Source organism: Mytilus californianus, unplaced genomic scaffold (genome assembly GCF_021869535.1).
Source record: "Mytilus californianus isolate M0D057914Y unplaced genomic scaffold, xbMytCali1.0.p SCAF_9, whole genome shotgun sequence".
In the NCBI taxonomy this organism is placed as follows: domain Eukaryota; kingdom Metazoa; phylum Mollusca; class Bivalvia; order Mytilida; family Mytilidae; genus Mytilus; species Mytilus californianus.
Window position 1 is genome coordinate 68406900 of NW_026262745.1, and position 23735 is coordinate 68430634.

Here is a 23735-nt window from a genome sequence, read left to right on the forward strand (position 1 = left end):
GTGAAGATTTGTCTCATTGGCAATCATACCACATCTTCTTTTTTATATCAACACCAAAAGACATGAAAAGAAATAAGACGAAATCATTAAAAGGGGGCAATGTATAATAAGCGAATAAGTAACATGGTATCAGTCGAGCGCAAAAACAGATACATACGCGCTAATAGGGAAATTTCACCTCAACGAACCAAGAACAAAAACCAAGAACAAAAAAGGAAATAAAGCATTAACAAGGTGCAACGTATAAAAATCGAATAAGGAACAAATAAGTAGCGAATAAGTAACAGGGTATCAGTCGAGCGCAAAGACGGAGACATCCGCTTTAACAGGAAATATCAACTCACCGAACCCATAGCTAACACCAAAGACAAGAAAAGAAAGCATCAAAAAGGGGTAGCGTATCAAAAGGAATAAGGAACGAATAAGTAGCGAACAAGTAATAGGGTATCATTCGAGCGCTGAAACGGGTACATACGCGCTTGTAGGTTATTTTTACCTCCTCAAACCAGAGTTAAGGAAAGAAAAGAAAGCATTAAAGGGGGGCAACATATGAAAAGATTATAAGGAAAAACAAGTAACGAATAAGGAATAATGATTCAGTAACGAATAGGTAAGAAATACGGAATAAGGAATAAACAATAAGTAACGAATAATAAATAAGGAATAAGTAAACAAATTGGCGAACCTAAGGGTCGCAGCAGCGCAGCAGTTCATTCCATTATTCAAAATTGGTTATTTCTTAATGTCCACGCTTATTTTGGCATTTAGGTCCTCCGTAACCCCTCTAATGGGCATTGCGGCACATATTTATTATAATCATTTTGTTCCTCTGTCCATAAGCTTTCGAATGGTGTATAAGGTTCCTCTGTAATTAGGGGCGGAAGGGTCGTAGCAGTCCATTCCATTATTCATAATAAGCTATTTCTTATTGTTGACGCGTATTTTGAAATTTAGGTCCTCCGGAACTCCTCTAATAGGCGTTGCGGGACATATTGACTGTATACCTTTTGTTCCTCTATTGATAAGCTTTCGAATGACGTTTAAGGTTTCTCTGTAATTAGGGGCTGAAGGGTCGTAACAGTCCATTCCATTATTCAAAATAAGCTATTTCTTATTGTTGACGCGTATTTCGATATTTAGGTCCTCCGTAACCCCTCTAATGGTCATTGCAGCACATATCGTTTATACTCAGTTTATTCCTCTATCAATAAGCTTTAATTTGATGTATACATTTTTCCTTGATAAGGGGCTGACGGGTTGCAGCAGTCCATTCTATTATTCAAAATAAGCTATTTCTTAATGTTCACGCGTATTTCGATATATAGGTCCTTCGTTACTCCTCTAATATGCGTTGCGGAACATATTGACTATATACCTTTTCTTTCTCTCTTAATAAGCTTTCGAATGAGGTATAAGGTATATCTATAATTAGGGGCTAAAGGGTCGCATCAGTCCATTCCATTATTCAAATTATCCATTTCATTATTCAAAATTGGCTATTTCTTTATTTTCACACGTATTTTGGCATTTAGGTCCTCCGTAACCCCTCTAATGGTCATTGCAGCACATATCGTTTATACTCAGTTTATTCCTCTATCAATAAGCTTTAATTTGGTGTAAAAAAATTTCCTTGATTAGGGGCTGGCGGGTTGCAGCAGTCCATTCAATTATTCAAAATAAGCTATTTCTTAATGTTCACGCGTATTTCGATATTTAGGTCCTTCGTTACTCCTCTAATATGCGTTGCGGAACATATTGACTATATACCTTTTGTTTCTCTCTAAATAAGCTTTCGAATGAGGTATAAGGTATATCTATAATTATGGGCTAAAGGGTCGCAGCAGTCCATTCAATTATTCAAATTATCCATTTCATTATTCAAAATTGGCTATTTCTTTATTTTCACGCGTATTTTGGCATTTAGGTCCTTCGTAACCCCTCTAATGGTCATTGCGGCACATATCGTTTATACTCAGTTTATTCCTCTATCAATAAGCTTTAATTTGGTGTATACATTTTTCCTTGATTAGGGGCTGACGGGTTGCAGCAGTCCATTCCATTATTCAAAATAAGCTATTTCTTAATGTTCACACGTATTTCGATATTTAGGTCCTTCGTTACTCCTCTAATATGCGTTGCGGAACATATTGACTATATACCTTTTGTTTCTCTCTTAATAAGCTTTCGAATGAGGTATAAGGTATATCTATAATTAGGGGCTAAAGGGTCGCAGCAGTCCATTCAATTATTCAAATTATCCATTTCATTATTCAAAATTGGCTATTTCTTTATTTTCACGCGTATTTTGGCATTTAGGTCCTCCGTAACCCCTCTAATGGTCATTGCGGCACATATCGTTTATACTCAGTTTATTCCTCTATCAATAAGCTTTAATTTGGTGTATAAATTTTTCCTTGATTAGGGGCTGACGGGTTGCAGCAGTCCATTCCATTATTCAAAATAAGCTATTACTTAATGTTCACGCGTATTTCGATATTTAGGTCCTTCGTTACTCCTCTAATATGCGTTGCGGAACATATTGACTATATACCTTTTGTTTCTCTCTTAATAAGCTTTCGAATGAGGTATAAGGTATATCTATAATTATGGGCTAAAGGGTCGCAGCAGTCCATTCCATTATTCAAATTATCCATTTCATTATTCAAAATTGGCTATTTCTTTATTTTCACGCGTATTTTGGCATTTAGGTCCTTCGTAACCCCTCTAATGGTCATTGCGGCACATATCGTTTATACTCAGTTTATTCCTCTATCAATAAGCTTTAATTTGGTGTATAAATTTTTCCTTGATTAGGGGCTGACGGGTTGCAGCAGTCCATTCCATTATTCAAAATAAGCTATTTCATAATGTTCACACGTATTTCGATATTTAGGTCCTTCGTTACTCCTCTAATATGCGTTGCGGAACATATTGACTATATACCTTTTGTTTCTTAATAAGCTTTCGAATGAGGTATAAGGTATATCTATAATTATGGGCTAAAGGGTCGCAGCAGTCCATTCAATTATTCAAATTATCCATTTCATTATTCAAAATTGGCTATTTCTTTATTTTCACGCGTATTTTGGCATTTAGGTCCTCTGTAACCCCTCTAATGGTCATTGCGGCACATATCGTTTATACTCAGTTTATTCCTCTATAAATAAGCTTTAATTTGGTGTATAAATTTTTCCTTGATTAGGGGCTGACGGGTTGCAGCAGTCCATTCCATTATTCAAAATAAGCTATTTCTTAATGTTCACACGTATTTCGATATTTAGGTCCTTCGTTACTCCTCTAATATGCGTTGCGGAACATATTGACTATATACCTTTTGTTTCTCTCGTAATAAGCTTTCGAATGAGGTATAAGGTATATCTATAATTATGGGCTAAAGGGTCGCAGCAGTCCATTCAATTATTCAAATTATCCATTTCATTATTAAAAATTGGCTATTTCTTTATTTTCACGCGTATTTTGGCATTAAGGTCCTCCGTAACCCCTCTAATGGTCATTGCGGCACATATCGTTTATACTCAGTTTATTCCTCTATCAATAAGCTTTAATTTGGTGTCTAAATTTTTCCTTGATTAGGGGCTGACGGGTTGCAGCAGTCCATTCCATTATTCAAAATAAGCTATTACTTAATGTTCACGCGTATTTCGATATTTAGGTCCTTCGTTACTCCTCTAATATGCGTTGCGGAACATATTGACTATATACCTTTTGTTTCTCTCTTAATAAGCTTTCGAATGAGGTATAAGGTATATCTATAATTAGGGGCTAAGGGTCGCAGCAATCCATTCAATTATTCAAATTATCTATTTCATTATTCAAAATTGGCTATTTCTTTATTTTCACGCGTATTTTGGCATTTAGGTCCTCCGTAACCCCTCTAATGGTCATTGCGGCACATATCGTTTATACTCAGTTTATTCCTCTATCAATAAGCTTTAATTTGGTGTATAAATTTTTCCTTGATTAGGGGCTGACGGGTTGCAGCAGTCCATTCCATTATTCAAAATAAGCTATTTCTTAATGTTCACGCGTATTTCGATATTTAGGTCCTTCGTTACTCCTCTAATATGCGTTGCGGAACATATTGACTATATACCTTTTGTTTCTCTCTTAATAAGCTTTCGAATGAGGTATAATGTATGTCTATAATTATGGGCTAAAGGGTCGCAGCAGTCCATTCCATTATTCAAATTATCCATTTCATTATTCAAAATTGGCTATTTCTTTATTTTCACGCGTATTTTGGCATTTAGGTCCTCCGTAACCCCTCTAATGGTCATTGCGGCACATATCGTTTATACTCAGTTTATTCCTCTATCAATAAGCTTTAATTTGGTGTATAAATTTTTCCTTGATTAGGGGCTGACGGGTTGCAGCAGTCCATTCCATTATTCAAAATAAGCTATTACTTAATGTTCACGCGTATTTCGATATTTAGGTCCTTCGTTACTCCTCTAATATGCGTTGCGGAACATATTGACTATATACCTTTTGTTTCTCTCTTAATAAGCTTTCGAATGAGGTATAAGGTATATCTATAATTATGGGCTAAAGGGTCGCAGCAGTCCATTCCATTATTCAAATTATCCATTTCATTATTCAAAATTGGCTATTTCTTCATTTTCACGCGTATTTTGGCATTTAGGTCCTTCGTAACCACTCTAATGGTCATTGCGGCACATATCGTTTATACTCAGTTTATTCCTCTATCAATAAGCTTTAATTTGGTATATAAATTTTTCCTTGATTAGGGGCTGACGGGTTGCAGCAGTCCATTCCATTATTCAAAATAAGCTATTTCATAATGTTCACACGTATTTCGATATTTAGGTCCTTCGTTACTCCTCTAATATGCGTTGCGGAACATATTGACTATATACCTTTTGTTTCTCTCTTAATAAGCTTTCGAATGAGGTATAATGTATATCTATAATTATGGGCTAAAGGGTCGCAGCAGTCCATTTCATTATTCAAATTATCCATTTCATTATTCAAAATTGGCTATTTCTTTATTTTCACGCGTATTTTGGCATTTAGGTCCTTCGTAACCCCTCTAATGGTCATTGCGGCACATATCGTTTATACTCAGTTTATTCCTCTATCAATAAGCTTTAATTTGGTGTATAAATTTTCCTTGATTAGGGGCTGACGGGTTGCAGCAGTCCATTCCATTATTCAAAATAAGCTATTTCTTAATGTTCACACGTATTTCGATATTTAGGTCCTTCGTTACTCCTCTAACTATGCGTTCGGAACATATTGACTATAAACCTTTTCTTTCTCTCTTAATAAGCTTTCGAATGAGGTATAAGGTATATCTATAATTAGGGGCTAAGGGTCGCAGCAGTCCATTCAATTATTCAAATTATCCATTTCATTATTCAAAATTGGCTATTTCTTTATTTTCACGCGTATTTTGGCATTTAGGTCCTCCGTAACCCCTCTAATGGTCATTGCGGCACATATCGTTTATACTCAGTTTATTCCTCTATCAATAAGCTTTAATTTGGTGTATAAATTTTTCCTTGATTAGGGGCTGACGGGTTGCAGCAGTCCATTCCTTTATTCAAAATAAGCTTTTCTTAATGTTCACGCGTATTTCGATATTTAGGTCCTTCGTTACTCCTCTAATATGCGTTGCGGAACATATTAACTATATACCCTTTGTTTCTCTCTTAATAAGCTTTCGAATGAGGTATAAGGTATATCTATAATTATGGGCTAAAGGGTCGCAGCAGTCCATTCCATTATTCAAATTATCCATTTCATTATTCAAAATTGGCTATTTCTTTATTTTCACGCGTATTTTGGCATTTAGGTCCTTCGTAACCCCTCTAATGGTCATTGCGGCACATATCGTTTATACTCAGTTTATTCCTCTATCAATAAGCTTTAATTTGGTGTATAAATTTTTCCTTGATTAGGGGCTGACGGATTGCAGCAGTCCATTCCATTATTCAAAATAAGCTATTTCTTAATGTTCACGCGTATTTCGATATTTAGGTCCTTCGTTACTCCTCTAATATGCGTCGCGGAACATATTGACTATATACCTTTTGTTTCTCTCTTAATAAGCTTTCGAATGAGGTATAATGTATATCTATAATTATGGGCTAAAGGGTCGCAGCAGTCCATTCCATTATTCAAATTATCCATTTCATTATTCAAAATTGGCTATTTCTTTATTTTCACGCGTATTTTGGCATTTAGGTCCTTCGTAACCCCTCTAATGGTCATTGCGGCACATATCGTTTATACTCAGTTTATTCCTCTATCAATAAGCTTTAATTTGGTGTATACATTTTTCCTTGATTAGGGGCTGACGGGTTGCAGCAGTCCATTCCATTATTCAAAATAAGCTATTTCTTAATGTTCACACGTATTTCGATATTTAGGTCCTTCGTTACTCCTCTAATATGCGTTGCGGAACATATTGACTATATACCTTTTGTTTCTCTCTTAATAAGCTTTCGAATGAGGTATAAGGTATATCTATAATTAGGGGCTAAAGGGTCGCAGCAGTCCATTCAATTATTCAAATTATCCATTTCATTATTCAAAATTAACTATTTCTTTATTTTCACGCGTATTTTGGCATTTAGGTCCTCTGTAACCCCTCTAATGGTCATTGCAGCACATATCGTTTATACTCAGTTTATTCCTCTATCAATAAGCTTTAATTTGGTGTATAAATTTTTCCTTGATTAGGGGCTGACGGGTTGCAGCAGTCCATTCCATTATTCAAAATAAGCTATTTCTTAATGTTCACGCGTATTTCGATATTTAGGTCCTTCGTTACTCCTCTAATATGCGTTGCGGAACATATTGACTATATACCTGTTGTTTTTCTCTTAATAAGCTTTCGAATGAGGTATAAGGTATATCTATAATTATGGGCTAAAGGGTCGCAGCAGTCCATTCCATTATTCAAATTATCCATTTCATTATTCAAAATTAGCTATTTCTTTATTTTCACGCGTATTTTGGCATTTAGGTCCTTCGTAACCCCTCTAATGGTCATTGTGGCACATATCGTTTATACTCAGTTTATTCCTCTATCAATAAGCTTTAATTTGGTGAATAAATTTTTCCTTGATTAGGGGCTGACGGGTTGCAGCAGTCCATTCCATTATTCAAAATAAGCTATTTCTTAATGTTCACACGTATTTCGATATTTAGGTCCTTCGTTACTCCTCTAATATGCGTTGCGAAACATATTGAATATATACCTTTTCTTTCTCTCTTAATAAGCTTACGAATGAGGTATAAGGTATATCTATAATTAGGGGCTAAAGGGTCGCAGCAGTCCATTCAATTATTCAAATTATCCATTTCATTATTCAAAATTGGCTATTTCTTTATTTTCACGCGTATTTTGGCATTTAGGTCCTCCGTAACCCCTCTAATGGTCATTGCGGCACATATCGTTTATACTCAGTTTATTCCTCTATCAATAAGCTTTAATTTGGTGTATAAATTTTTCCTTGATTAGGGGCTGACGGGTTGCAGCAGTCCATTCCATTATTCAAAATAAGCTATTTCTTAATGTTCACGCGTATTTCGATATTTAGGTCCTTCGTTACTCCTCTAATATGCGTTGCGGAACATATTGACTATATACCTTTTGTTTCTCTCTTAATAAGCTTTCGAATGAGGTATAAGGTATATCTATAATTATGGGCTAAAGGGTCGCAGCAGTCCATTCCATTATTCAAATTATCCATTTCATTATTCAAAATTGGCTATTTCTTTATTTTCACGCGTATTTTGGCATTTAGGTCCTTCGCAACCCCTCTAATGGTCATTGCGGCACATATCGTTTATACTCAGTTTATTCCTCTATCAATAAGCTTTAATTTGGTGTATAAATTTTTCCTTGATTAGGGGCTGACGGGTTGCAGCAGTCCATTCCATTATTCAAAATAAGCTATTTCTTAATGTTCACACGTATTTCGATATTTAGGTCCTTCGTTACTCCTCTAATATGCGTTGCGGAACATATTGACTATATACCTTTTGTTTCTCTCTTAATAAGCTTTCGAATGAGGTATAAGGTATATCTATAATTAGGGGCTAAAGGGTCGCAGCAGTCCATTCAATTATTCAAATTATCCATTTCATTATTCAAAATTGGCTATTTCTTTATTTTCACGCGTATTTTGGCATTTAGGTCCTCCGTAACCCCTCTAATGGTCATTGCGGCACATATCGTTTATACTCAGTTTATTCCTCTATCAATAAGCTTTAATTTGGTGTATAAATTTTTCCTTGATTAGGGGCTGACGGGTTGCAGCAGTCCATTCCATTATTTAAAATAAGCTATTTCTTAATGTTCACGCGTATTTCGATATTTAGGTCCTTCGTTTCTCCTCTAATATGCGTTGCGGATTATATTGACTATATACCTTTTGTTTCTCTCTTAATAAGCTTTCGAATGAGGTATAAGGTATATCTATAATTAGGGGCTAAAGGGTCGCAGCAGTCCATTCAATTACTCAAATTATCCATTTCATTATTCAAAATTGGCTATTTCTTTATTTTCACGCGTATTTTGGCATTTAGGTCCTCCGTAACCCCTCTAATGGTCATTGCTGAACAATCGACTTGTTATATCTATAATTAGAGGATGAAGAATAGCAAAGGTCCAGTGAAATTAAAAAAAGACCTCGTAGAGTATTTTAATTTATAAATATATGTTTTGGTTTTTAGGTCGTCCATACATTAAACCAAGGAATTTCTGTTAAAAATAGTTAGGAAAACCCACTAGTTTATCCTCCGAAACTAGGAACCAGATAAATAAATCAAATTAGAATTTAAAGAGTGTTTTATATTTATTTTTTCTGATTTCAATTTGAATATTTGTTAGATAACACCAAAAATACTAATTTAGAAATACGGGATATAGCCATAGTGTCACAGTCATTTTTTTTATTTTTATTTCACTATTCACCGCTTCAACTTGAATAATGAAACATAAACTATTTCATCATTCATTATTCATCACTTAACATTGAATAGTGAATAATGAACTATTTCATTATTCATTATTGAATTTTGAATAATGAAAAATGAATAATGGACGTACTTCAGCGCGGTGTGGACGTGGCCGGGTACTTGTGCATAAGACCTATTTTGACATACAACTCTGAAATTTGGTTTATGGATATTTTCAGTCAGCTTTTATGGCATCTAATAGAGCTGCTGTAAATAATACTTTTTGTGATACTCTTGCATTAGCAGATATATATCCCTTTCAGAAGGTTCATTCTAAAGTTTGTAAAGCAGTATTAGGACTGAAAAAGACGGCCACTAACATAGGTGCTAGATCAGAATTAGGTAGTTTACTTTGGACTCTTATATAAAAACTCAAACACTCATGTATTTTTGATATTAACCCCCTGGTTAAAGAATGTCTACAAACAAACATAAATTTACACTCCGCAGGAATTTATTCTTGGTACTCATTTGCAGATAAAAATTGTAAAGATATGAAAATAAACCCAGAAAATTACTCTAATATTAATGTACCTTTTAAATAATCAAAAAACGTGTTAAAATGTAACATTAAAAAGTGTGTTTCAGAGGAATATGAAAAAACTACGTTTGCTTTTTTACATTCATTGAACATACTGATTAAATATTGAGCAAATTAATCATACAAAATGCAAAAAACTAATAATTATGGAAAATACTAGATCTTTCCTGTTTCAGCGTGATAGCGTCAAGTGTCTGACCTGAATACAATATTATAATAGATGATCCATATTTATTAACACTTGTCAGTTACAATGTATTGTTTTACTTATTAAGGTTAAATATCCGCTTGTTTGTTTTTACAGTACGGAAAAATAATATCGAAAATTGCTTAAAGTTTAGATAGTAACGTTATGATAACATTTGAAAACACGTTATTTTCATTATCTATTTGAAAGATAAAGAATTAGATTACAAACACAAAAGGCAATGTCATGGCTTAAAGATACGAAACCTCTAGGATACCACACGTACAAAAACACACTTATACAATAAACAAAAAAAAGATAACATGGGGACGTTCAATACTCATACATTCGATGAGAAATTGACAACGTCATGGCAAAAAATCGAATAGTTACGACAGAACAAACAGGTCAGCAAATCACTCATAAGGAAAGTTAATGTCAAAAACCCAAGGGTGCTCTCGGGTCAAATAATTCATTGTCATGCTCTTATCAAAACATTAAAACATATTTTTATGATTATTTCCGATTGAAATTTCATTCAAGATTGTGTTGTGCTATCAAACAAGAGCTTGTAAACGACGTTGCAAACTAATGTTTATTCTAAAGTACAACTACAATTATTTGAATGAAGGACGGCAGGGTTTCATATTAGAACATTTAGTGCTAGCTTTAATTCTCGTAACTGCAAACATTCTTCGACGGTTGAGTTTATATGAGTCTAAAAGATTGTGTAACAATACCGATAAATAGATGGAAAACAAAACACTAAAAAGTGTTGAATATCATCGCACAAAGATGGAAAAACTGAACAGATGATATAAATTATACAATAATTGCAAATATTTCGGCTCAACAAATGGCCTTCCTCAGTGTTAAAAGTTTGAACAATATCAATTTTGGGAAACAATCCTTTATCAAGAAATAATTGCTTTATTCTAAACAATAACTTTCAATTGAAGAGATCGTATGAGGAAATGCAAAAACCTGAAAGTCCTGGCAACTAAACTGGCTTCATAGAAATTTACAGTATGCATATGTTATGAATTTTCTTTTGTTTAACAATTTAGTTCTCACTAGCTGATAAACTACGCCAACAATAACGTTTGAACATGATGCAACTCATTGTCGTTGTTGAAATCACGAAAATCAATTCAATGTATGTGAATTCATGCATTACTACTTCATCGATGATCAAATCTCATAAATCGATTAGGAACACGAATCAAGGTAAAAGCAAAAATTGAGAGATACGCATAAACTCTGAAATTAGCGAGACTGGTGTGTCGACATTATAGGCGTCTCTGATATGTATGCACCACCCGTCATTCGAATCCACACTCAGGCAAAATGTCACAACTGCTAAAAATACAGAGTATGCAACTATTTTGGTAATAAAGATGACAGTAGTTACTTCTATGTTCAAATTTCAGAAATCGAAAAGAAATAAAATCAAGGTAACAACAAAAAAGTGAGAGAATCGAATGAACTTCAAAATATAAATTAGAAGATGTGGTATGAGCGCCAATGAGACAACTATCCATCCATGTCACAATGTGTAAAAAGTAAACAATTATAGGTTAAAGTACGGCATTCAACACAGAGCCTTGGCTCACACCGAACAGCAAGCTATAAAAGGCCACAAAATGACTAGTGTAAATCAATTCAAACATGAAAACCAACGGTCTAATCTATATAAAAAACGAGAAACGAGAAACACTTATGAACCACATCAACAAACGACAACCACTGAACAACAGGCTCCTGATTTAGAATAGGTGCATACAAATGCAGCGGCTTACACGTTTTAACTGGCGCCAACCTTCACCCTAACCTGAAACAGTAGTGTAACATTACAACATAAAAAATCACACTATGAAATATCAATTGAAAGGGTTCAAAAGACTGGAAGCGTCGACGATGTTAGTTTCCTGCTATAGATGCATCATCCGTCATGCGAACCTATGGTCACACTAAGTCAAAAAGTCACAATCGGGCACAGGAGACAATAGGTACAATAAAAGATAAGACGACTTTTATGGTACCTAAAGATCTAAGACTGCATACCATGTTGCTAGTAAATTGAGACACATACATGTCGTATCGGTCAACCTATTTGTGATTGGGACCGTAAAACTCGTAGCATTAATTTCAGTCGTTCTTCCTCTTTTGTTGGAGCAGTTGTCTTTTGTTAAGAGCACATCCCTGGCAATGAAGATCGTTTTAACGGCACCATAAGTATAAACTCCATAGACAACGTGTTTGTAATAAAACCTCTGTTAAAGTATTTTAAATTATAAAAATGCATGCTGAACTATGCAAATACAAGAAACATGCATATAAAATCATAGACATTAATATACTATAATTTGTATGTGTTTCACAACGATGACTGTTATTGCTCTAATTGAATAAGAATAATAAAAACAGAAAAATATTTGTGAATTGCGCATACATACTTTTTAAGATTAACATGTTTTTCTTGGTGAGAAACATTTCATCTTTTAATGAACCATCATTTAACACGTTGTAAGCATCTTTGAAAAAAAATGAATTGATATTTCATTTTATGGAAACGCATAAACATAGCGCCTTACGTTTCACGAGCCATTAGATGACGACCAGCAAATCTTTATTATTACAACAAAATTCCCACGAAAAAAATATGAGATGGCTTCTAAATTAGTCCTTCCCACCATTTAAACATCATTACCTATGACATCAATAAATTAAACATTGATAACACCTAAATGTGACTAGGGTATTAAAATATGGCTACCTTGACTCACCCCGTGTATTTCCGTCCTGAACATGGATAAAGTGTTTGCGTCTCTGGTAGAGTGTTGTCTCATAGCCAATCATACCACATTTTCTTTTTTATATCAAAAATAAAATAAAAATAAAAAGACTTACAGATAAAATATTTACAATTGAATCGTTTAATATGAACTGTATGTACACATTGATATGGAAGCATATTGTTCACTTTAATTCAATTTTGCATAAGCAAAAAAAAAACAGATCTTGTCAATATCGAAGAAATGGAAGGTGTTTACCTAAACATTGTTTCAAGTTTTATATCACAAATGCTATTCTGAGTTTTTCAACTTTTTCTCAATCTGTTGCTTAAAACGTGAAATACAGATAAGTGTCAACTAAATTCAATTCAATTTAGTCGAACGACTATAAAATATCACTTTGCAAAAACAATATTAAGGTACCAATTGTTTTTGCCCTGATGCGCATTTTAACAATTAATTTCTGAATTAAAGGCTTGCAGCCAAAATATTTGAAAGTTTAAAACCTAATTCAAACTTGAAAGAGCTGATAATTATATTTTTCATATAGAGTGAGAATTGAATATCGCTTTATATCAAGTCTCGTTATTCAATTTAAGTAGTAATTATAAACGAGACTTTAATTGGATATCGCGTGATGTCAACTCGAGTTATTTAATTTCATATTTATAAACGAGCCTTCGGCGAGTTTATTATCACTATTGGAATTAAATAACGAGATTCGATATCAAGTGATGTCCAATTCTCACGAGTTAAGCATATTTCTTTTATGGTCAACACTCTCATTGTGTTAAACTAAAAATTCGTTGATCTCTTCTTTTGCACCTACCAATATGACGCCATGTACAATGTTGCCGTGTCAAACTTTAACATCAGACATTTTAAAACTTTGTGTACGCGTCAAAATGTTATAGGATTTGACACAATGAATATTTTTAGGTGAATAGGGTGATAGTTCTGTATATAATGGAGGAAATCACATATGTCCGTTGTCATGGACGAAATGTACATTGTATTAACCTTTGAAAGTCATCAATGATCTGACGAATAGCTAATGGAAATGTCGTAATATCGTCTCATGATGATGGATAAGCCAATCATATTAAACCAGAGTTTGTATCACACTCCTTGCAGTGTGATACGAGAAATATCAGTCTTCGTGAAAACAATAGATACCAGGCCACAACCATAAGAGAAGTTGTACAGTGTTATACTTTCCTAGATACATTTATCTAGCTTATTTTGAATATGTAAAAAAGTGCCAATCCTACATTTGCAACTATGATTTTCCATTTTCTTTTCTAGAGGACTTCCCCTTTGACAGGTCTTATTATTAGTTTGTGGTATGGTGGCAACTATTCTTAAATAAATTATAATAATTCAAATATGTACAGAGAACAGGTAAAATATCTAAATTTTAATATACAAATGTATGTTTATTTTATTAACACATTTCGAAGGACACAGGACATAAAAAACAAAGGAACAAAAAGAGTAACATGCATGGAAATATTTTTAATAAGATGATCAAGAAACAATCATGTTAAAAAAATAATGAGACATATTCCGACAATTAATCAAACTTTTATTAAATCGCATCAGCTTGATTAAAAGACAAGTCTCAAAGGTTAGATTTTAAGAAAAATCCCCAAAAAACTATTTGAAATACAGACTTATATTTAGGTATAAACAGACGAAAGAAACGTATATCGATAGTGTCAATTATGAAATGAATTAGTTATAAAATAACATTGAAAATTAAAACAATTAATAAAATGTTACGGAGTCCTGTGTAAGTAAAATCGTCATATTTGGGTGTCCACTGTTATTTTAATTTCGTTATCAATTTAAGTATCACAGCTATTTTTCTTCGACCGCCACTCGGGATTCTATTAAAGATGAAACGTGCGTCCTTACCGGAATTTTAAGTCTAGTACAATACATATTAGAAGTGTTTTTTATAGTTTAAAATGAAAATTACCATACTAAAGAATACTATTATGTTCAGTTATCTAATTGACAACTGAATATAAAATAAAAAACACTCAACGGAAAATTTATTTTTTTAGCTGATACGCTGTACGTTTGAATACATGAAGTAGGTCATATAAATACTCATCTTGTTTTTAAATTTGGTCATCGCTAATGAAATAAGTTTGTTTCGCGCAAAAACAGCCCTTATAATGATTTGTGTACTTTAAAGACACGTCTTTCAATGCAATGGCATAGACAAAAAAGACGCAACACACTGCTTAAAAACGTGAATTACGAATGTCGTATGCTCTGTCTAATATATTTGCATTTTCATAACAATTATTTACAAAATTGTTGTATATTGCTCATCAGACAAGTCCTGTGTTTGTTGATTCGTACTGTTGTTAACTTGATGGTGAACTGTTAAATAACTTCGTTTTCTTTTCCTCTTATGTATCATCACTATTCCCGTTAGTGTTATAACAAATGTCACACATCCTGCACAAATTACATATACAAGTAAACCTGAAGAATATCCATCTACAAAGATATAAAGATATTTACACTGCAGTATACTGTAATTCAAAGTAAAATAATTAGCATACAATATAATATGATCAAATAAACAAATAAATCCATTACCGACCATGTCATACTCAGGTATAATAAATAAAGCACTACAGAAGAAGAATATTAAACATTATGATAATTCTAAATTTTCATAACAAGAGATATAAAATGAACTATCAAGATAATAAGTGACATGCAGCATAGCTTAAACATGTGAATTATTTGTACCTACTTGTTTTGTAACACTAGAATATCAGTCTGAATTTTTTTTTTTCTTATAAAACATTATGACAATACGGTATGAGTCTTATCTCATTGTTGAATGCCATGGATAGATGTCTCAGGGACAATTATACCATTTCTCCTTGTTTGATATTACGGATAAGTTTTCTGCGACTACGTTTTGTCATTTCGCTGACTCAACATCGATTAGAAATTTTTGTTTTACAAACTTAACACACTTACATGTGTCTGTTACTGTTCTAGGCCAAGAGGTCTGCAACCATACGGTGCTTTCCATCGTTATGTTTACAGAGATACCTGTTGATTGCGTAAAATGTGTACATTAGTTTAAGTGCATTTCCTCCCATGTATTTGATTTTTGTGTTCACTCTCGATATGTATAACATAACAAGCAACTTGATTGAAGCATACATCAAACCCATCAGTATTTAACATTTATTTTGATATGGCTGTATTGATGAGAGAGAAATGATTTGAGTTCAATTTCAATTCAATATTTTTCAAACAATTTGCTTGCAGACTATGATGAGCTGTTCATATATGTTCAGACCCTTCAGTTGTCGTTATTTACCTGTACAGAACATCAACATGCTTAATTGTCTTAAAAGCTACTGAACAGTACTGGATTATTTGCAAGAAAAATTATGTTTATCGTTCTTTGATTTTACAACAAAGATTATCTGAAAAAATCACTTAAAATCTTAAACTTTTCGGATGTGTAAGATTAAAATGACAGCATAAGACTGAAATTCATTAACTTTGGAGTTGGGCTCTATTTCCATACTTTATTTGATAATTAAACATGTTAAATCAACAGTTTGAAAAACTAGGCAGATGCATATACATGTCAGGTTAAACACGTTATTCGAATATTTAACATCCCAACAACAACTATATCAGAAATCCATATAGGTCGAATTGTTTTGGCCAAAGATGATGAGGTACTACCGACAGCCATAAACATTAAACATGGTTTTGGCTTTCATGCTTTCTGATAGGATGTCTTTTTTACGCGGGTGCAAGTTTTTGTTTTCTTCTTATTAATCTAAGAATATATTGTATTGCTGTCCACAAATTTCATTCATGATTTTTTTGTGCTATCACATTCCTAACTGGAAACGTCAAAGACTTTAATTATATATCAAAAGAGCTTCTGAAGAGTTAAAAGAGTCGTAGAACAAATCTCCTGAAAGCATACTCAGAAAATGATTGAAGAAGTTACATGTATGCCCCAACTTCATTATAACTACATGTCATTACCCATTTTACCCCTTGTTTATAAAAAATATTCAAACCCTTTAATGCGTGATTGTTGATTTTGCTTGAACGTTGTTGCCATACTGACAAATGGCAGAAGGAATCGGAAATTTTAGGACATATTGGATAAATTGTCATGAAGATGCTTTATGTAAAGGTTTGAATAGAATTTGTAAGTTATAATATTACATTCTGTACAGTGTCAGTCCTAGGGTCAATTGAAATTTAAATAAAAAATTGGCAGTCAACTTATAATAATAGGGGGAAATGTATCATAGTAACAATGAATAATGTCAATCCACCAACCATGAATATAGCTTATGGCATCATGCAATATAATGATTACAAATGTGTCTGCATGATCCAACTAATACCACTGTACCTACATATATACATATATAATTATGAAGTAGCTTAGCATTTAAATATTAAACTAGTTCATAGTTTACTTTTCGATAGCAATATTTCTATAATATATTTACTTTCATTAGAGGGGGATTCACTGGTACACCCTCTCACGTGATCACATCTACAATGAAATAATAAATATGTATGCAAAGCAAAATCACAAATTTCGTAGACGAAAACAATTTGATAAACAGTTGAATCGTTATATGTTTTCTTCGACGTTTGCTCTTTGTATTGCCCCTTGGCGTCGTCGACCTCTTTTGTACCATAGCGAATAGTTGTTTAACAAGTGTTTAATATTTGTAACGTTAAAATTTTAGACAAAATGTTTTGGAGACTAATGCAGGAAGTTTGTCATTCCAAAGGCATTGATTGCCTTAGCATTTATTTGATCCAACTTTTCGAAATGTTAGGGTTTTAGAACTCTTTAACCTTCTATTAGATTGCCTTTCTAACTATTTTGATTCGGGCGTAACCGAAGAATATTATGTAGACGAATCGCGCGCATAACATTGATATATCTGATGAACTATTACAACTATTCCCATGATTCGAATCTGTTGCAGGTTGATGTTTCATCCCCGAAGATATCACCACCCCAGCCGTCAGAAATTTTATGTTGAAATGAAATACCATTGATATGATTAATTATAAGTCTGGTATCTTTGATGAGTTATTATCATTACAAATCATCGAACTATCAACATGCCTTAATATATCAGTCAAATCCGGCTGTGGTATAGCACTATCCTTACACAAGGAAACCGATTTCATGTAAAAATTAACATCCGAAAATGCTGCAATCTTGTTCTTCTCGCATATTCGAATTACCGGTACTCAGCATATGTTTTATAACATCAACTAACGACAACAACTCATTTTTTTCTACAGACACACAGAAGGAATTTGGCAGGTTAAACATTTTTTTTAACGCTCAGGTTCCTTCTAACCTTGGACAGTAGTGTAGAAGCACAACAAACCAATTACCTTTAATAATCAGTTAACACTTTATAAACTGTATACAATCGAAGCGTCTTTATTTATTATTTTTCATGATCACAAATGCCTAAATCCAAATATTTGAAAGCTGATGTTGTTTAAGTACCACAACATGTGACGAGCTATATGATCTGAAAGGGAAAATTGATTCCTACTAATCAGATCGTTACTAAGCACAACACAATTAATTAAAAAATAACAAACGATAAAATTCCGGTTTGAGAGTAGCTGTAGCTTTAGAAATTCACAGCCCAATTTAGATAAACAAACAATGATTTCCAAACTGATTTTTCAATTTGTAGATCTCCAACGGGTTTTATGTTAAAATAAGAGGCGGAAAATGCCAACGGGGTATTTAAAACGTATGGTCGAAAAGGAGATGGCAACGCTATGTCATAAACAAAATGAAGACGTCGAAAAGACAAAAAAAACTCCTGAAAAAGAACTCCATATAAATCTGAAGACTAAGCAACAGAAACTCGACCAAACAGGTTGATCTCAGGTAATCCAGAAGAGTGCACAAATAGTGCGCTACAAGTGTAACCAGTCATGTTGCCCGTTGTCAATACACATTCGGCGATCAGGATAAGAAACCATTTTGCCCGTTGTCAATACACATTCGGCGATCAGGATAAGAAACGCAGGCAATCGAATATCGTACCCACTGAGATCCACTGAGATCTATATACTCCATACACAGGTGCAATTTGGATGTTGCTACATAGAAAATGAAAGAAGTGAAAAGAAGAAAAAAATAGAATAAAATACAAATGAAAGAAGGTTGACTCATAAGATCGACAGAAATCGCAAACACAAAAGACTAAAAACAGAAAGTACCGACGTACGAGAACTAGTTGTTACTAAAAGTCTGCTCAAAGCAAATAAAAACTCCGACGGAAACAGTTGAAGGTTTCCATACACAGTCCAAGAACAAAAATGAACAGTGCGTTATAAAGGATGTAGGATCATTGGTCAACATACATGTATCTTATCCTTCATATGAAATTTCAACGTTAATATTGATTTAACAAATTTGCTTTTTAAAAGGATCCTACAGAAGATACTGTTATCAAAAGTTTCGAGTATCAAATGATTTGTTAAGAAGAAAGTATTTTATTAATCTTTGAAGCATTTAGGTTTTTAAATATTTGGACACAAGGCTTCATGTTGACGGTTATTGCCCATGAATTGAAACAAGTAAAAACAATGTTTGTCCGTGTACTTGGAAAAGACTTCTGTGAAATGTACACGTGTTATTCCATATATATCTTAAGATAGATCAATCAGATGCTTCTGCAAAATCAAAGTGAAATTCATAAAATAAGGAAATCATGCATCCTATGATGTTAAGTGATAATTGGATAAATTTTAATACATATTTTTCTTCTATATACATACTTTTCTACTGTGCATTCACACTGATCTAAACATTTTGTTCCATATGTTTTCATCGAACATTGCTCACATGGAAAACCGGATTTTGATGTATAACCAACTGCACATTCTGTAAAGAAAATTGATCCGATTAGAATGAAAGAATCGAAACAGACTCAAGAACAAAGGATAGTTTATTCTTCTTGATTAAAGAATTTCAGAGCGTGCAATAAAACAAATAAATTAACGTGGCACTGTTTATACACTCCCTAACCCATAACAGAAAAAAAGACATTTTAGTTCTTACATACATATACCAAAATATTTCAATAATGCTTACTTTCTACGATTTATGTTATCAATGAAAAGCCGGTTGATGATGTCATTGTTACCTCTTCACCACTGTCCATTGGATGGATAGTTATCCAATGCACTAATATTCAACTAGAAACGGTATTGAACAAGTGGTACATAAAAAGTGCATTCAAAGATTTCCGTACGTACATTTCTTTATTGAAAATAATGTATGTATGAAATGTTTAAAGGCAAAAGTTTTGAATAAATCAATTTCCCGCATCTATCTAATATTTGATCAGTAAAATTTAATATCTTTTGTATACTGCGTTTTCATATAAATAAATCACTTAGATATGTGTATCAAAACTAGCGTTTTCCAACATTATGTTCAAATATATTTAGCCTTCGATAAGTTTCACCATTGAAAAAGCTTGCGATACGGTGTTCTATAGTTGTATATATCAATATCAATATCGTTTTGTTCATGTTGAAAATTTGTTGTCTGATTGGGAATCATACCAACTTTTCATTTTTTTTTTATTATTAATACTGGGCTTTAAATCAGCTTTCAATAACTTCAATTACCTTTACATCGATACTTTGTGCCCTTTTTGTAATTGTTTCTTTTTTAATGAAGTACCGATGTGATGAGTCGAAGCATTTTAGATTGATTTTTACAGGTTTATATATGATTTGCTTTTGATGTATACCCTCCAATTACAGCGAAATTAACATGCAAGTGTTTAATGTTACAATATAGTAGCAATCAATTTCTTTTTTTCTTTTAAATATTAACGGACGTTCTTCTAAGTCATGATTGGTTTTTTTTTTATAATTCCTGCTTAGTTGTTCTGAACAATTAACATGATTGCTTTAAATGACCCTGATTGTTGTTGAATCCGCAGGTCACTATGTCTATATGTGTAATTAGGTTTTTTTTTAGATTACATAAGAGATTAATTGATGTTACTTTGTTTAAGTAGATAACGATGTATATTGAGAAAAATCCTAGTGTTATCTTACCCTTTCATCAACGAGTAGATTGGCAAAAATGCTGTTCTCGCACAAAAAATTAAAGTATACATAAATCACCAAACATACATGTAATGGTATCGCAGTACCTTTATTGACAATTACAATATTAATGTGACTTAACTATCAACATGTAGCATACGGAAAACATTTGAAATAATATTAACAATATTAAAACTAAAACTTCATGATCAAAATTTGCTTCAATCAAACTAAATTGTGCGTTTATTGGGAGACTGGTAACTGTATAGTTATGGATCAGAGCTAATGGTCAATTTCAGTAAAAATCAGAAAAATACAATTTGATTACAGCACATTTACTTCCAAGGCAAGATTATCAATCATTACACATCAACATTTAATACAAAAATGTCATGGGGCAATGACTGACCTATACGGTATGGGTTTGGTAATTGCCTGACGGTGACATATTGTTTGATTCTGCTGGTTTGTTGTCTCATTCTACATCTCCTTGTTTTATATTGCTATTCATATTGTTATAGATGAAGATTTTCCTGTAGTACAGCTTTCAACATAAAATGTACTTATATAACCTCATATATGATCAAACCTTTTTATATTCCAATCAATCAAATATTTTCAATCGTAGAATATGTAGGCCTAGTAATTAATATCAATGAAAAATAATATCAATGGAATTTAAAACACATTTTTTTTTTATTAAAACGTAATTGCACGTCTCTTATATCGTTTAATTATTGTTTTGTTTTAACGCAGAATTACACATAGCTCAATTGACCAATACTTACCAATGCATTTGTTATTGTCTTGTTCGTAATTATCGCAGCAAACAGTAAGATTTACATAATGTTTTCCTCTGTGGATAACAAAGAACATTCAATATATTAGGGGAAAAAAGTTACATAAGATCAGTACAGCTTTACTTACCAATTTACCCAATGTTATATACTAGACACTAAAATGCTTGGTCGATAATATGGCAGATATTATATTAATATTCAGAACGGTGAAATGTTGATGCTCATGTCATTTTGGTCATGTACATGTGTAGTGTTTTGTTCTTAACATACATGATACCTTTGTTTACATTACGGTCATATCATAACGTGAAGAGACATTCTGCTGGCACAAGTGTCACTCTAACAAAATATCTTATTCTGCTTTTGCGTTTTTTCACTTTATCTGCGTACTTTTTTGTTCCTAGTCGAATATCTCCAGCCTGATTTTCATCAAGCGATGTTTACCGATTCAATTAACGTCCTCAATTACAAATTTATTTGATGACTGTGTAAGATCGTCAGAAACTACTAATTTGCTCTTTCCCATGATATCGTTATTCAATCATTTGTTAATAAAAATTAAAAGTAAAATTTTGCTCTTTGCTCTATACACACATAACTAGAACATCAATTTATTCTCCTAAGTCTTATGCCATATAATATCTCTTATTTATCCCTCTGGAGCACCTGAGATCAACCCCGGTTTTGCTGTGTTAGTTTATAGTTTGCTATGTATGTTGTGTTTTGTATACTGTTGTTCGTCATTTGGTCTTTTTTGGAATGGCGTTGTCAGTTTATCTTTTACTTATTAGTTTTAATTTCCCTTTTGGTATCTTTCGCCTTTCTTTAATTTTGGCCCAATCATTTTCCCTTGTGTTTAACCGAATGATAATGATGTCTCATACCTTGTGAAGTATCTTGTTTTGTGTTTTGTGTTGATATGAAACCGATAAAATGAAATGAGTATTATCCCTCAATTTAAATCTTTGGATTCTATAACGCATTTTTTTGCAAGGAATACGTAAAACTTGACAAGAATATCATTCTCGGTCTAAGCTATTGCAGCTTTTGTTGGCTATTTGGCTACGACACATTTAGAATGGAATATATTTTTTTTAAAAAGAAGTTTTCGTTTGGTTTACTATTTCATTTTTTGTTTTATAAAACCCTTTTAATTGTTTTGCAAACTGTTTTGATTCGGGAGCCATGATGGATATTGTAGATGTAACTAGGTTAATCGCACAAAGTGATAAGCTTTTACCCTGTACACGGTGTAACTGCTCATTATAAAGTTCTGAATTAAAAATCAAAGTATTCTTTAATGCAATAACTTAAAAAAGAGATGTATAAACTAACAGACGAACGGACAGTTACCCCAATGGACACAGTAAATATAATGTATTATGAGACGGGTATAACAATTAAAAAAAAAGGAAATAAAGTTAGGTTTATAATGTAATAAGATAAACTCAAGTAATAAATCATGATTCTGATAGCACAGATAAATTGATCTCGATTTCTCATAGACATTTGCAAGATGTTTTTCAGTCGTTGCAGTAAAACGTTAAACAGAATTAAGCTCAAACTAGTTATTTGACTCATCAATAATCGCGGGTTTTTTTTCTATGTGTTCATGAAATTCTGATTTACATAATTTGCTTACAAAAGAAACAGTGTCAATTATAAACAAAACACAAAATCAAATATGATATACTGACCCTAATTCTTCTTTTCGTATACATGTTCCATCATCTTTGATGCATGAAGTCTGTCTGATAATGATAAAAACAAAAATTGATGCAATGTGACACATAATTCTGACCTAGTTTCGACAAGGAAACATTTTACATTATTTGCCCTGATCATGCTGATGTAAATTGATTTATCATTGGCAGACATAAAAGATGTATAGACATTTAAACTTTGTTATGATTGAGTGTAATTGGGAGAAGTTGAATAGATATTATGTATATTGCGACTGTATTTCTTTTCTTTGTTTTTTTAATACTGATTATTAAAAAGTGGAAATCATATCAGAAGAAAAACAAACAAAAGACTTATTACATAAAATCGTGAATGAGAACTATTTCATTGGTAGAGCTATATTTTGAACAATGAATATGAGTTCGTCTATTAAATACGACAGAGTTAAGAACCATCTTTAGATACAAAAATCTTGTTGATAATCGCTCGAACGATTGCTTTCTTCGGTTGTGAAATTTTCAAATTGTTTTAACGATTTCTCTCAAAATTTGTACAATTCCTTAAGTGATTGTGGCCACATT

At 32.7% G+C, this 23735-nt stretch overlaps 1 protein-coding gene across 1 annotated transcript; it reads right to left on the reverse strand.

Moving 5' to 3' along the window:
- Positions 1–14579: 14579 nt before the first annotated feature.
- On the reverse strand, positions 14580–23270 carry LOC127716271 (uncharacterized). Its single transcript, XM_052222433.1, has 6 exons — positions 23169–23270; positions 21460–21527; positions 19385–19490; positions 17062–17108; positions 15545–15619; positions 14580–15049 (listed from the first exon to the last, which is right to left on the reverse strand). Exons 1-6 carry the CDS (start codon positions 23261–23263, stop codon positions 14853–14855), a joined length of 588 nt encoding a protein of 195 aa, XP_052078393.1. The 5' UTR covers positions 23264–23270; the 3' UTR covers positions 14580–14852.
- Positions 23271–23735: the final 465 nt, after the last annotated feature.